Source organism: Rhipicephalus sanguineus, chromosome 10, assembly GCF_013339695.2.
Source record: "Rhipicephalus sanguineus isolate Rsan-2018 chromosome 10, BIME_Rsan_1.4, whole genome shotgun sequence".
NCBI lineage: Eukaryota > Metazoa > Arthropoda > Arachnida > Ixodida > Ixodidae > Rhipicephalus > Rhipicephalus sanguineus.
The window spans coordinates 57,442,222-57,456,376 of NC_051185.1; the positions used below are offsets into that span (position 1 = coordinate 57,442,222).

At 45.2% G+C, this 14,155-nt stretch overlaps 1 protein-coding gene across 1 annotated transcript in view; it reads left to right on the top strand.

Annotated features, from left to right (window-relative positions):
• LOC119371910 (protein bicaudal D-like) overlaps positions 1–14,155 on the top strand; it is a 41,639-nt gene that overhangs the window by 10,414 nt on the left and 17,070 nt on the right. The window contains 4 exon segments of the mRNA XM_037642368.2: positions 228–477; positions 10,169–10,233; positions 10,235–10,277; positions 12,840–12,940. Coding sequence (XP_037498296.1) covers positions 228–477; positions 10,169–10,233; positions 10,235–10,277; positions 12,840–12,940 — 459 coding nt within the window.

A 14,155-nucleotide genomic window follows, 5' to 3' on the forward strand; every position in this document is an offset into this window, starting at 1 on the left:
TCGCCACCTGCATTTTCGTTTTTTGTACGTTTTCTCACCAAGCGTTTTCTCACAGCAAGCATGGTGTTTTTGGTATTGTGAAAGGCTAATTTACTAATACAAGAAAAATCGTTTTTCTCTTTTAAATGTGCCTGTACGATTTAGTTTAGGGTCCTGCACTGCAACTTGTGTAATTTACTGAGCAAGAAATGGCAGCTTGAACGTCTCCGCTTTCTTATCCGTTTCAGGTGGAATTCGAAGGCGCTAAGCATGAGGTGCGCCGTCTCAAGGAAGAGGTGGAATCGCTGAACGCCCAGCTCGAGGAGCTAGGCTCGCTGCGGCGCATCGGCGAGCAGCAGCTCGAAGAAGCGTTGGAAGCGCTCCAGTCGGAGCGTGAGCAGAAGTACGCCCTCCGGAGGGAACTGGACCAGCGGCTCACGGCCGAGTCGCCCGTGTTCCACCTCGACGGGCTATCCTTCGCGGGCTTCCGGCTTGGAAGTAAGCGTTCCCTTCCCCATCCTCTTGTGCACCGGCCGAACGACCGCGAGCCATTGACTTTGTTGCATGCTGGCTCGCGCTTTAATGCGGCGGCGGGGAGCAGTGACCAGGTGCGCTGCACGAAAGCTAAACAGGGGTCACACGGCCCTGTGTCTTCTAATTTGGGGTCTTCCTCTCTCCGGCTTGGTTCAAGGTCTTTGAAGCTTGCGAAGCATAATGTTGGCTCGCGTGCTGGGTTGTCCTACGTCCTGAGGTGTGGTGCGCGGTCTTCTGGTCCGCTGGTGCGTGCTATCTCACCTGCTCTTTGTCGCGGTGTCGCTACGCGTTTGGCCGCCCCTGCATGCTGCCAGTACAGTGGTGTGGTCGGTGCCTCGCTTAGCACCATTTCTGATGCCAACTCGTCCTTGGACTCTGGATTCGGTAACGACCTGTCGCCTCATTGCAATCATCACGCTTTGCCACACGACTGTTGTCATGGGGCTGAAGTTTCTGGTGAAGACGTTGCTCTTCGTACGCCTAGCTGTGCAGGAAGTTGCGGCTTGGCAATCTGTGAGGAAGCCGATGCACCGTTTTGTTGTCAGCCATGCTCGTCGTACCCATGTAGCCAGCATCTCTGTCACACTGTCGACCACGCACACGTAATGGGTGGATATTGCAGCGCACGAAGTTGCCACGCGTCGCATGGAGGGCACGACTGCAATTTGCATTCTGGGCGCCTTGCGTGCAACACAAATCAGACCACACACGTGACACGCAGTACTAGTGAGATTAGGGGTGAAACCCCCAGAGGGGTCACAGACACCAGTAAAGATTGCACTTGCAAAAACGCACACAATTCTGCAAGCCCCAATGGTGGGGTGCTGGCAGTACAGTCAAACCAGAGTTCCAAGATGAAAGCACATTTCTTGTCACAAATTCAGATCAAACACTCCGATCTCGGACAGGATGCCACGATTCGCGAAACGAGTCTCAAGTCCTCTCCTTGCCTGCTGAGTAGTTCAGTGCACAACTTTGCAAGGCAGACGGCGGCCTCTCATGTGGAGTGCACTTGCAGTTATGAATGCAGCTCTGCAAATGTGGGGAATGACACGCAAGTCGACGGTCGTAGCAGTTGCGATAAGCCTAGTTTTCAGCCGCCAGGCCAGTTTGACCACACTGCGGACGACTGCGCGGGCAGCAGCGGCACTCTGCTGGCGCAGAGGGATAGAAATGAGATCTTGCAGAAGCGCATATTTGATGGCAGCTGGAGCTCCTTGTCTTCCATTTCGCCCACGCGTCAGGACAGCTTTCCAGATACAGACTGGCCTTGCAGTGCTTCCGTTGAGGGTAGTGTCATAGGCGATTATCTGCCGCAGCCGGTGGCTACCAGGAACAGTTCGATAGCTTCTTCGAAGAGTACAAAGCGCCATTCGTGGCATTGCAAAGGCCGCAAGGCAGTGTGCAAGGTGTCTTGTGCAGTGGTCGATTATGTATTCGCGCCATGACGTTTGCGGAACAAGGCTGTGATAAGTTAATGCCTGAGCAGTTTTCCTGTATAGGTATGTTTTTCAAGTGTACAGCGTTAAGCGCAACACTCAACAAGCATACACAAGCTGTACCCATGTATTGCAAAGGGGGCTGCACTAAACATATTACGTAGAGATTTCAGAACTGCCAATAGCAAAACTGCCATGCGCTGTGTATTAAGTTTAGGGCTTGGACAACTGCAAAGATGCACTGAATCAGCAGCTCTCCATTTCGCATATGCAGCAGTGAGGTGTTCAACACATGTGACTTAAAAGCAGTGCAATGTTGTCTTGTGAGGTAACGTTTAGCCTGAGTTATGTTCTTGTTTAGAGCTTGACGTTTTTATTTTAGCTGTTTCCTGTGATACCTAGTGGTACTTGTGTTTGTGCATGACATGCTAGGCAGGTTGTGTGATACTTTGGTTGTGGCATTATATTTTGTTGAGTTTGTAGCTTGCATTTTTAATATAAGTAGTATTACCTATGTCTCTTCCTTGTGTTATCTAGTTCACTGTGCATGCTGCCCCATGCATGCTCTTTGTGTACGTCCTTTTGTTGAGCTTTTGAAGTACGAGGTTGTGATGAATATTGCGCAGTTTTCACAGATGTCGCAGCTGGTGTTTTCTGGAATGTGTGGCTTTCAACCGCAACCATGCGCTGTGCTGAGTGCATTTTGCATCATTTTCATTCACTCAAACCCACTTATAACAATGTTCAAGTACCACTAAAGTTCCGTTATTATAACCTGTAAATGTTCTGACTGGGTTGCATGGAAAAATTTTGAGACCATTTCACTCAGTGAAGGTGGGTGGAGCTGACAGGCGCACTGCCGACTCTGCACTCGTCGCCATTCTTCATGAGCATGCTGTTGCTCGGGTGTTCTCACAACGCGTGGTCAACCCATACTTGCCACGCATGACTGCACCAATGCAGCGCCTAAATTCGACTGATGTGGCGAAACACTTTCGAAATGCGTATCGGTGTTTTTTTTTTTTCCACTATAATGCATCAGTTTGTTCAGCCGCTTCATAGAGGGCGTCAGGAGTTCCACTTTAATGTTTAAAAATACACCACTGCTACCTAGAGGGCACTAGGCATTCTTTGTAAGATGTGCAAAACGCATATGCACGGGTTTTTCTTCCACCCTAATGCATTAGTTTCTCCCGCCACTTCATGTAGGGTGCCAGGGGTACCACTTTAATGCTTCAAAATACACCTCTGCACCCTACTGGGCGCTACACGTTTTTTGTACATGGATGGACGCCTCAAAATCAAGGAAACGTGCTACTTACAGCTCTGTTGTAAAAACAAAACAAGGGAGACTGCAGAGCGTTTAAAGAATTGTAATGGCGGAGTGGCCAGCGATCCTCTCCTCCTCCTGACTGCAGCTTTTATTGATCTGTTTCACTTGATAGGTAAGTGGCCATTGATCAGTGCCTGATGACGATGCACAGCTTTCCCGTTTCTACTTCATTGGTTGAATTGCCTTTCATCTTTGACAACTTCCGCCATGTTTGTGACACTTTGCGCTCATTGCACTGTGAAAATGGGCTTGCCGAGCATTGCACCCACTGCAGATGAAACTGTGTTTGTTAGCGACGCGATCATAAATCTGGATGCACGCATGCAGCCTGCACACGGAGAGTCAGAATGAAACTGTTTGCTGTAACCACTGCGAATATAATCTAGATCTCTAACAGCGCAGTAACGGATAACAACCTCGCAGTTGTGACGCAAGTGGTCATAGCGCTACAGTCAAGTCCCACTATAATGAAATATTCATAATGAAGAACTTTCAGTTCCCCTTGAGCCGCTCATAGAAAACAATACAAAAAATCAGGCTTTGATCCATGCTGATCCAATAGATTTGGTCACGTGGTTCGATAGACACCCGATCGATATCACCAGATCTGATAGAGCAATGGTACGTAGCTTTGAATGATTGAGCAATTCACTACGTGAAATGGTTGACAGTAAGATAATCATATGCCCCGTACCACTGTGTTCATGCTGCTCTTTGCGAGTTCTAACTATGCATGACCTTCCCACAGCGCTATTGCAACAAAAATGAAGTCATTTGCCAGGAGGGCTTTTCTTCGCAGGGGAAACGCATGCTGCGAATGCCTCATGCATCTGGGGCACAGAGTACAGAGATAGTGTTCAATGTGCATATTTGTGTTCCTGGCTTTTGGGTCAAACCTTAAATGTTAAGGGCTGATTTCTGTGGCAGTATTGTCAACAATACGAAGCCAATCTTGACACTTTCCTCTGGAATATGCAGCCTTGTATTTTGAAGTTAGCCAAGCATTTAAAAGAGCTAAACAAAATCACTTAATTCTACATTTGTAACTTCGAAGGAGATGGCAACGTTTCGCTTCAATTTGTGCGGTGGTATTCTTTAGATGTTCATGAATCCAAACAAATTCTGGGATCAAGAGTCCTGGATCAGAGTTGTAATTTTCCTCAGTATCTGAATAGTTTGAGGTGGGGCCAAAGACATCAACATTCCGTCACAATGAATGGTGTCCCTCGTTTGAACAGTAACTTGAGGTGCGGTCAAGTGCGTTTGAATTAGAGTTTGGTGCCAATTTATAATGCATACGCTTGCCAGGGTCTAGTGGATGAGTCAGCACTGGTAATTATCTATCTTTGTGTGGTCCTTAATGAAGTTTCACTCCAACGAAATTCTATTACACTGAATTTTTTCACTCGTCTCATTCATTTCAATGTGGTTGGTTTTGACCATATGAGCAAAAGCTAAGGTGCTCTTTGACGCAGGTGCTGCAGATAAAACCGTAGTTGCTATCGACACAATCGTAAATATCGCCCATGCATTTTTGGAAGCAAACCGAGACTACCGTTAGCCAAAACCCTTTTGGATGTACCTTAGATCAATAACACTGTGGTCATGCACGACGGTCATTCTAAAGGCACATGTCCTATGTGACTGAGACCAAACAGTGAGTCCAAATGATCTGATTTGGTGAACTAATGAAGCTTTACTGTAGTACACTTTTGGAAAGAACCGTGCATAAGTGAACTCCCAAATTTTTTTATCAAAGCAACAATTCGTTTATTTTGCTGTGTGGGTTTCCCACTGCCTGTACAGTGGGAGATCCACACAAGGTGCAGATGTAGCATTTGATGGCTCGTTAAATCCAAAGCACAATGCAATATTTATTATTTTCATCAATACATGGATAAGTCATGGAGGCATTTAGGGGAAAACGGTATACGGTTGGATTTGTTTTGACCACCTGTCGAACCCTTATGCCATTTGTGGAACCTCTTGGTTCCGCAGAATCTGGCATGAGAGCCCTTGCTTTAATCTATTATTTGCATATCATATCATTTACATATTTGCTTCAAGACATACTACTTTTTTGCACCCCACTGCTATAGTAATTGGCGCTTCAGGGGAAATCCGAAGTAGTTGAGCGCCGCGGTGAAATTAGGTATGTGGCAGAGAGAGGCATGCGCCTGTTTCACGCACGTCCGACAGCTGGTCAGACGCACCGAGTTAGACACACACCCATCTGTAATTGGATTCATATCTACTGCGAAGCGTTGGTTACCATAGCAGCATCAGATAATCTTTTCTGTCTCAAAGTTGCAGAGGCATTAGGCAGGTGCTGTTATCATCGGGCTGGGGCACTGGCTGTTGCTACTTTTATCTTCCCAATTATGCCTGGCGAGTGGCCACACCTAAAGAGTGTGTATTTTACACGGTACTTTGTCGCACGCTTTCACATAACTCACAAATACATTGAAGTATGTCAGGTGCAAAACTTGCGCATATAAGCTGCATGACCGTAACAGTCAATAGACTGCCACAGCTGGGTGTGACGTCACGTGAAAACTACGCAAGGCCTGGTCATTGTGAAAATGAGTTGGCGCAGTGCGATTTGAGTACCTGCTGCTATATATTTTGCGCTGCACAAATGTCAAATGCACAACTTGTTCTTGTGGTTCTATATTTTTGCGCAAGTTTTAAATATAGGCATTGTTTTTAAGTTCAGTGAGTGAAGTATCAATCACATTGTTGATTGCTGCATTGTCTGTAGTTGTGCCTTGGCAGTTTTGTTGCAAGAGCTGCAATATTTTTTTCTTTTACCCCGTTGTCGAAGCACAAATGTGAGAGTAGCGTTTTTAAAGAGGTAGCACACAGCCTGATTGGCTTAGCATGACTTTGTAGAGCAATTTGATGCTTTTTTGTCAAGCAGGGTAACTAGTTTACCATATTTGTACTTGTTTTCTTAACCCTACCAGCTGGGCATTTTTACATAGACGTGCCATTTTCCACATTTTAGATAGCGTTTGTTATCATGTACGAGGCTTCGCTCATAGCTTAGCAGCATTTTTAGTCATTGTAATAAACGATTTCTTTGCATGATGGAATAAAACATTTGTTTTCATCGCATGTTTCATGTCATCGTTTATTAGCTGTTGCGGGCCTTTCAAGCAGGCAGATTGCCTGCTAGCCGCCCCCATGGCAGCTTAGCATGTCAGTTTCTTTTTTTTTTTGTATGTTGTGAGGTTCATGCCATGCATTTTAGTTATATTATGGTGGTTTATTGGGGTCCTTTGGTGGAACACCATTGTATTCATTCTAAAAAGACAGGGCGTGCAAACACGGACACAAGAAAGAAGTCAGGACACCACAAACGCCGACTAACAACTGAAGAGACGCACAACGGCGAAAAGAAAGAAGACGCGAAAACTTATCTACGCATGCCCATGCAACTGGCGAACCTATCAATCCGGCACGCGTGGCGGTCTACGTGGAAGATAACTGTTAAGGCATTTGATTTCATCTTTATGCAAGTTAATCGACGGTTGGCTCAAGCATGCGCTACCATTATTCTCGATATGCCATGCCTCAATCATCAGGTGCGTTTCTTCATTTCTATGCTGGTACAACACTGCGCATTCATCGAATTTTGGCGTGCACTTACACTCTCGACAATGTAAAGATAGATTAGAAGGTGAGCCTCCAGTTAGCGATCTCTTATGTTCCAATAATCTCTGGTTAATGCAGCGGCCCGTCTGTCCTACGTAAAAGCGGCCGCAGCTGAAAGGGACCTTATACACCACACTTGTACAGCAATCAGTGAATTTGTTGGTGTGTTTTACGAAACAAATATCGGTCCACTTCTTGTCTTTTACTCGCTCATTCTTCCTCTGCACAGTGGCACAAATCTTACCTAGCCTATTGGCAGCCGTGAAAACAATATTAACGCCGTATCTGCTTCCTACTTTCGTTAGCCGTTAGATACGCAATGAATGTACAGTATACCTACGACACGTTTCTTCCTATTGTTTCTTCGCGGAAATACCATTGTATTACCGTGAATTTGAAGGGGACAATTGGAAGGTGATAGTTTTACTGCTCCTATGTCTCAGAACATTAACAGTACAGAAATGGTATTCTGCACACTTGGGGTGCTTACAGAAAAAGCACGCAAAGGACGGAACACACGGTGCTGCGTTCTAACATTTATGATCACTATAATTTTTGTTCCTGTGTACTCTCGTTAAGTTCTTGTAGTTGCAAGTAAAGGTTAGCTGTAAGACAAACACTGTGCATTGTTATTTGCGTGCTTTTCTGGCCGTCTCCCCTAGAATGCTGAATGTATAGGAAAAGGGAACAATCTCCAAACCATTATGAGACAACATGTGTAAAGTAAAACACAGGATGCAGTTGCCAATTGTCTCATTATTTAATATCAAAACCTTCCCGTTTTCAAGCTGCGAAACGTTTGTGATGCTTAGCTGAAAGAAATCACGATTTCAGATTGTAATGTTAGGGTAGTTCCTTTTATTGATAGCCTCCCAGCAATAGCTGTCGTCACACAGTCTTCGACAAGGTTTTCTTCGATCAAACCTGTCGCACGCAGCATTATTGGTTTGTGCCCTGATGCTTACTTCACGCTTGCGTGCTCTTTTGTCTAGCGCGCTTTTTTCAGAAATCGGGCTCAAACAGCATAATGGGCTTCAGTGTGAGCTGAGTTTTTATACATGGTTGTTTTCGGTTCTGATGCCTTGATATTGGTTAGTTCTTAGGGTGGTACCTTCCCATTAAATTGACATTTAAAACGGACTCCTTTGGTTTGCTGCTGTCACAATGCCTCGTGCTTCTGTGACGTGCGATTACCGACTTACTTAACAGCAAATTTTAGTAGCTGTTAAAGCGCCGTTCCTGGCCAAATTGAGCAATGGAGATTTGTCGTGAATTCATGTTGCTTTGAAGTAGATGTCCGTAAAGACGATGACAAACCAGATGGCACGGACATTCTTGGTTTTGCTTTTGGTGACTTGAGCTGAAAAGAGAAGGTGCATATCGGCTGAAAAATTTTGACAGTCATGACGTTGGAACGTTTTTTTTTCTTCAAAGCACTCAATTGCCTGTTGTTAGGATAAAGCAAGTCTTAAGACACACTGTTTGTGCAAGTGGCGTTACTTTATCTCTCATTTATAGTAGTCATGTGGAATCGCTATCATGCTGCCACATTTGGAAAAGTTTCATGTTACCAACGCACAGTCGCAAGTGGAACTGGCATGGACACTGAATTCACAGATTAATTCTGACGTCTCCCAAGATCTAACGTATTATGAAGGAACAGTACCAAAGCTATTGATTCCAGTTACATAGAAAAACATCAGAAGGAGTGCACTAGTGTTTGCTGCATGTTCCCTGGCAAGACCGGGAGCATACTTCGCACGATCACTCCGATGGCTGAGAGTGCTTACTAGTGGCAATACAAAGCCGGCAATACAAGCAATACAAGGCAATACAAAGGCAATACAAAGATTTCAGAAACCTAATTCTTGAGCTTCTTTACAAATGAGGCAGTTTTTCCAGAAACACTCACCTCAGAAGCAGTGCTCCAGGGCTTATGATCGTGCTCCCCTTGAGTCCTTCGCTTTATCTCTGCTGGCGTATCTTTTGAACAAGCAGTGCATGATGCATTATCAGCTTCAATCTGTGCTCTCACCTCTCGAGTACTGCTTATTCGTCGCATATCTACTTGCGTGCTTATCTGGATTCGGTGCTTCCAACCTCTACTTTCCGTTTTGTTGAAGGTCACTGGTTTCTTGCGTAACGTTCCGATAGTATTCCATTGAAAGTGTTGTAATTTAGGCCTGCTGGCAGCGTGGTGTGAATACTCACAGCACAAAGACGACGCGTACAGAGGGGCCAGATGATTAGATATTCTTTCACACTTGTTCATACCCAAATATTCTGATGATAATTTGTCTGTGTAGTGCCTGTAAAAGCAAGGTGAATCTGAGAAGTGGGGAAAGTAAAGCTTGTTCTTGTCTTGCCTGGAAAGTTCTCTTGTATTTCTTCCACTCAGCAAACACTGTAATCCATCATCTGTGCTAGGAATAGTTGTATGATAATGTAACGTACGCACATGCTAAGATGTTTACGGCAGTTGGTATGCTGTGGCCTTCTGACAAGTCACAAAACGAAAGATTCTAAGGGGTGAATGGAACAGGTTATAAATTTTGTCGTATATGCATTTTTTTTCAACTATAGGTTAGTTTTCTGTGTAGTAATAATTCGTACAGAAAGGTGACGTGAGGGATGAGAATGGCTTTTCTATATGCATTGTTTGCTTACGTTTGTCTTGCACTCTAAGAATGTTGCAGTTCATCATCGTGTAACTTGGTTACATTGGCCGAACTGTTTTACTTTGGGCCAACAGCTAGTGCATTCCTTGCAATTATAGGTGAATAATTTCATTGTTGCATCACCGTGTGCGCATAATCAGTACTGTGTATTAGCAAGGCTTATTTCATTGACTGTATCGGATGCTAGTGCTACCATGCTAAAGCGTCTTGTAGGTTACAACCCAATACATGCCTGGTTCTACAACACGCAAGAGCACGGCAGTAAAGTTAAGCACTAATATTGCTGCGTCATTCTTTATTCTCTTGGGAAATTAGTTGCATTTCAGACCAGCATTTTCGAGGTGGCATCATCTACTAGACAATGTTAGAAGTATTGGAAGGTTGCGTGTTCTTTGGAACATACAACTGTTCATTACGGCACACGCTCAGGGAGGTGCTTGTAAGGGTGTTTAGCATGGCAAGCAGTCTCTCAATGGGGTAAAGCGCTTGACTGTGCGTCGATGAAGCGAGCATGTTCTTTTCTTTGCACCCCTGTGCGCTCAATGCAGATGCCAACCCAGATGAGAGCAACCGTGTTGAAGATGAGGATGGCGACTCAGGTGCACCTGTGCTCGAAACAAATCGAGGCAGACTTCATCAACCAACCTATGGAGCAGAGTAAGTTTCATACACATTGCTATATCTTTAATATCTAAGTCAGATTCCTTAGAATGGTTTTTTTTTTTTCATGGATCTTTCTTGCTTTTCATATGCTTTTGGAACTTTACACAAATGAACGCCGTCTTGCGCTGCCTCTCACCGATTGTTGTTGCTTCCATCTTTAGCTCAGCAAGTCTTTATGCTATGTTTGTCGTAAAACACTGCTGTCATTTCTATTTTCTTACATATCTTAAAGGAGCACTGACATCAAATTTACGCATGTCAAGATTTTTGCATCCACGAGTAGTTATCTACCCCCTAGTAGCGATTCGCGACCAAAAAAGCAACTGAGGGACGAGTAACTATCTGTTTTATTGATTTATATCACCGGTATCAAGCACGATTCAAAACGGCCGGCAAGCCCGCCATTTCTTAGCGCTGGCAGCGCTCCCTCGCGGTCAATTCCAGACCGCGCCCCAGTTTACCACTTGTCCACAGAAAGGAGTGACGTGAGGATCTCCTGCTCAGCTAACATTTCGTCTGCTAGGCGCGCACGTTCAGTCATGCCTTGTCACCAGCATCGCCGTCGTCACTGTCAGAAGTATCGATTAGTGTTGATGACGGCATTCCGGAACTTAAAATCACCGCGATACGCGACGTCGCGAATCATTTTCGCTTCGACCCTTTGCAAAACAGCGATTCAAAAATGGACGCTGCTCCAAGCAGCAACGAGGAGGTGCTCGGGGACGCACGCTTGGGCCATACTCGCTGGTGTGTCTCAATTAGCTGTATCAGAGAATTTTAGCGTGCACAGCATTCCAGTATACGCAAAGGGGTCTATGGAATTACGATAGGTTTCTACAATAATAATTTGTGCTTGCCAGGTTCTTCTTTGAACCGCCAGATGGCCCCACCTATCCTGCCTCTCACGGTTACGGCTGCAGTAATCCGGTATTACGCTAGCGCAAGGAAGTCCACGTATGAACTAACATTCACTAATAACGCTACATACGTGTTACTTGTTAGCGATGATATTTATCTATAAGCTGCTCCACTTCGATAGCTTGTGGTCGTGTTGGAGTGTACCGTACGTGTAATGAAACGCCACGCACTTTCTGCTTTTTCCGCGCCTCGACGAGCAGGTCCGTACTACGCAGCGGTTCCCCGACATGCTGGCACGTAGTCGCTCCGATTGATCTCACTCGCGCTGAGGATCACACGACAAACTGCAGCCGATACGACACGATGAATCGCAGGCACGGATCGGGACAGCAAGGAGAGCCACTGGCTGGGAGTGAGAGCCGGTGAGAGCGTCGCCTGGCGTCGGCGGCACAATAAATACACTCAGATCGTCGACGTCATTGTTACTAGCGTATCGTCACTCAGGATGGTATGGTCGGAATGTATCACACCTGTTACGTAACACTAGTGTCGATGTCGCAGCGTGATCAATCTTCCGTTGAGCTTTCGTACGCTGTTTGCCCTCGAAATAAAATTACTTCCACGCGACGGACGCCATTCAAACTGGGCCAAGGAGACCTATGCATACCGAGCAATCGAATCAAGGACACATCTCGACTTTGAAATTTGATGTCAGTGCTCCTTTAATGATGATAAACAGTAAAGCCTATACAAACATATTTTGCCATAAAATTTTGTATCATGTGATGAAAGAAATCTGCTTTTTTTTTCCATGAGACTATCTACAACTGCTTGCTCTGTTGTTTAGTGCCGCAGTTGTGTGTGGTGCCGCAGCTGCGAGGCAAGCAGTTGTGCTTGCCTCACAGAACCACCACAGTGTCTTTTTGTTTTTTAAAAATTGAGTTGGTGGATATAGGTGAAGCATACAAACATCCTTCTATTTCTCTCGACTGCTTATAGATGAAAGAATTGTGAATATAATTTGCTTATGAAGTTTTTGTTCATTGCATGTTATGTCACCAGCGTATATCCACACGCACACAAAAAAAGTCAAACTATCTTTGAAGTTACAACTTTTGTGTATGTTTCATTGCTAGACATGATGCAGATTGTGGATAAATCAGTTATATAGTAGTTGCAAGAATTTTTATTCTACGAAGCTTGAAGTTGTTCTATATGTGTAATTCATGATACACTATGAGGCAAAAAGTTGATTTGGCCTTCAGGATGAGACCATGGTGCACTTTAAGTTGCGCCCTTCCTTGCAAAATATCTAAGCTCGTCTGAGATCTTTTAATGTCTTGTTATTTTTAGCATGCGCGTGCTAATAGGCGAACCCAAACTTGACGGATGCCAGCTTCAGGTTCCCTTTTCGTGTTCCCTAATTTAAAGGTGCTGCTTGGCAGGCATGCAAAATGAATGCATAGAAAGGGCAAAAGAATGCAAAAAGTGCAACGAAAGAGCTTGGGGCTGCTATTTGTAAAACTTCCTATTATCGTCACAGGATACCGATGTACATTTATGCATTTTTTAAACCCGGCACCCGATAGGTGTCATAATTGGTTGGCTAATTTATTTCAGCTCTCACATTTACTGACACACTGAGTAGCAAATTTTTGTTAATGATGGTGCTTTGTTTTTATAATTTTGTGTGAACAGAAGGAGAAGGGTCCACGACCTGTCGGCCATCTACAGTGGGTGACCTCTTCAGCGAACTGCATCTCACTGAGATCAGGAAACTCGAGAAGCAGCTTGAACAGGTTAGTCAGTCTCAAGTAGTACATGTCGGTTTGGCTGCTGCTTAGGCAGCTCCTGGAAATTGAGAGCACAGAAGTGTTTTGAAGCACAGTCACGGTAAGATGCCTCATTCGTATTCGATTCGGTGTATTCGATTCAATTCCACAATGTTGCGTATAAGTTGCTGAAGGAGTTGTTGGTCTGCAGGCTGAGGTTTGTCTTAAAGGGACAGTAAACGCAAATATTAAGTCGACGTTGATTGTTGAAATAACGGTCCAGAAACCTCGTAGTGCTACTTTTGTGCCAAGGAAGTGCTTATTTTGAAATAAAATCGCGTTTTAGTGGTTCGCATCGCGTTAGCACACTTCAAATCAGCCGCCTGAAAGCGGTCTTTTTGATGTCACTGTTGTCACGCCCAACGTTGCCCGCCTTTACTGCGCAGCGTCGTGCACTGGTGACGTGCACCATTCGGGCATCCGGCAACATCACATGCATGCGGCATTTTGTCGAACTTTCTGTCGGAGCGACTTTCACAAATGTGCAAAACACACGGGGCAGTGCACGATACCGAAACTACCACTGAGACGCGACCGCGTGAGCGAAGCCGGGCGCCGGGCGAAGCGCAGTTCGGCGAAAATGGAACCTTTGAACCACGCACGCCGTTCCCCATGGCAACGCCAAAGAGGTTCTTTTACAGCGAAAGCAGTTATGAGATCATTTCACCGGCCGTTTTTGTCGCCGTAGTTGTCCGCCGCCGCCACCGCCGCCGGTGTCCGTAACCAGTATCGCTCGAAATAAGAAAAAAAACGAAATAAGAAAAAAATGCCAGGATGGAACGAGGTTCGAACCTGGGCCCTCTGCGTGGGAGCCCAGTATTCAACCTCTGAGCCATGCCGGTGCTTGAAACTGCTTTGCAAAAAGGTCCTATACAGGCTTCATGTCGGGAAAGAACCACATTACTATATGCAATATAGCGTGGTAGAAGAGTAAAATAAGCACCAAGCGTCGCACAACGCGAATTCTGTAACCAGGCCTCACACAATGCGAATTGCGCAACAAGTAGGTTGTTGAATGCTTCCAACCCATTACCAAGGGCTCTGCCATAATTCTTCACCATCATCAGGCACAGCATCAACAAAGTGCGCATAATGCCTTACATGCGTTTAGCAGGTACCAATGCTCTCCGTAGAATGACGAAAACTGGCACAGTGCCTGCTGCCCTACTTCTAGAAAATTAC